This window comes from Tarenaya hassleriana, unplaced genomic scaffold, assembly GCF_000463585.1.
Source record: "Tarenaya hassleriana unplaced genomic scaffold, ASM46358v1 Cleome1, whole genome shotgun sequence".
NCBI classification, from domain to species: Eukaryota; Viridiplantae; Streptophyta; class Magnoliopsida; order Brassicales; family Cleomaceae; genus Tarenaya; species Tarenaya hassleriana.
The window spans coordinates 9,538,429-9,540,011 of NW_010960187.1; the positions used below are offsets into that span (position 1 = coordinate 9,538,429).

At 36.4% G+C, this 1,583-nt stretch overlaps 1 protein-coding gene across 1 annotated transcript; it reads left to right on the top strand.

The window, feature by feature from the left end:
- LOC104821529 lies at positions 1 to 1,562 on the top strand. Its single transcript, XM_010552448.2, has one exon. The coding sequence runs from the start codon at positions 105 to 107 to the stop codon at positions 450 to 452; it is 348 nt and encodes a 115-aa protein (XP_010550750.1). The 5' UTR covers positions 1 to 104; the 3' UTR covers positions 453 to 1,562.
- Positions 1,563 to 1,583: the final 21 nt, after the last annotated feature.

Below are 1,583 nucleotides of genomic sequence, written 5' to 3' on the forward strand. Positions count from 1 at the left end.
TGTTGTATATAAATATCACTCGTACTTCAAACTTTAGAAGCAAGAAAACACAAAACATACAAATTCAGGAACAAATTAATCAAATCCAAACACATTCGTCTAAGATGACAAAACTCAGCATCAAGATCGTTGTCGTCTTAACCGTTGTAGCTGTGATATATGCGTCTGTGCCTGTATTTGCTATTGAGGAAGGGGAACCGAAACAGCTCTGGGATGAATGTCTCACAAAAATGTCTCCAAAATGTACGTTGGATATAGTCGAAGAGATTTTCTGGAACGGAACGGTCTCCGATGCTTGTTGTCGCGAGCTTGTCCTAGAGGGAAAGGTCTGCCATGACACTCTAATCAAATATATGGCGGATAGACCAAGTTTCATTGCTCGTGAACCCGAATATCTGGCAAAGAAAGATGCTTTATGGACTCGTTGCGTGTCGGTCAAAACGACCGTTTAAATATCAATCAATTCTAAAGTAAAAAATGTGATTTCCACTAAACAAATTGTGTTTCTTTTCTTCCAGTTCGCAACATATCAAACTCTATAATCTTCAAACATATAGTTTTATTACAATGAACACATTGTTTGAAAACAAATCTCCAAAATTATCACATGAGTATGTCCCAAGACGCAGTTTTAACTTGTGTCGACATCATATCTAGGTCAAGATAACACCTTTTGGTCCGTACAAATGAACCATCACATGTTCCAAAATAAAAGTTGACAAGGGCATCCAACAAAAAAAAAATCCCGACCACCCAATTAGAACAAGCAACCTAATTTAACCAAAAAAAAAAAGAACAAGCAACCTAAGGATTGATCCGCCTCGGCTATAGCCCCCTCCTATATATCGACCAAATGAACTAAGTGATGTATCAAAAGGCTTAATCACTCAAACTTGGGTGGACTAGTGGTAAGAGAACATGAAAAACATGTTTTCATTCTAGGTTCAAATCTAAGTGTGAGGATGCGCATTCACCTGGGCTTCCCCTCCTCTGTGAGATGTAGTCGAGCCAAAGGTACGGTAAACTTTCGGATTATAAAAAAAAAAAAAGCTTAATCCCCCACTTTTCTGTCTCCCACTTTTCTGTCTTGAGCAATAGCTCCTTTTTTGTCCCCTCGCAAAAGCCCTTTGGGAAAAAGAGAAAAAAAAAGACATCTATCTTAAATGTGAAGAACACTATGCATACGTACACTACAATGGCATATATAGAAATAATACTTTAATTTAAAAAAGAGGGTTTTTTGCTAAAAGAAATTGAAGTAAAAATCTTAAATACAAATTACGCAATAGCGTTATGTGAATTTTCGAATTTCATTCATATTCCTAAATAATCCAACCGGAAAAAGAAAAGAGGAATATTCATTTCAGCGTTGTGATGATCTGTAATTGACCGAAGCAAGTCACCTTTATCAAACATTATTGTTATCGATGAATTCGTTGCCATTGAGATGTCACTTCATTAGTTAACGAATATAATTAAAGTAAGAGGTCCTCTCATTAAATAATATTAGCCAATACAAAAAGTCTAATTTGGCCAACTAATCCACAACTAGTTTAGCATTACAATTAACCCCCCCCCCCCCC

Excerpts from the sequence above, each read along its gene's own strand:
- LOC104821529 (XM_010552448.2), top strand. The coding sequence starts at position 105 with ATGACAAAACTCAGCATCAAGATCGTTGTCGTCTTAACCGTTGTAGCT.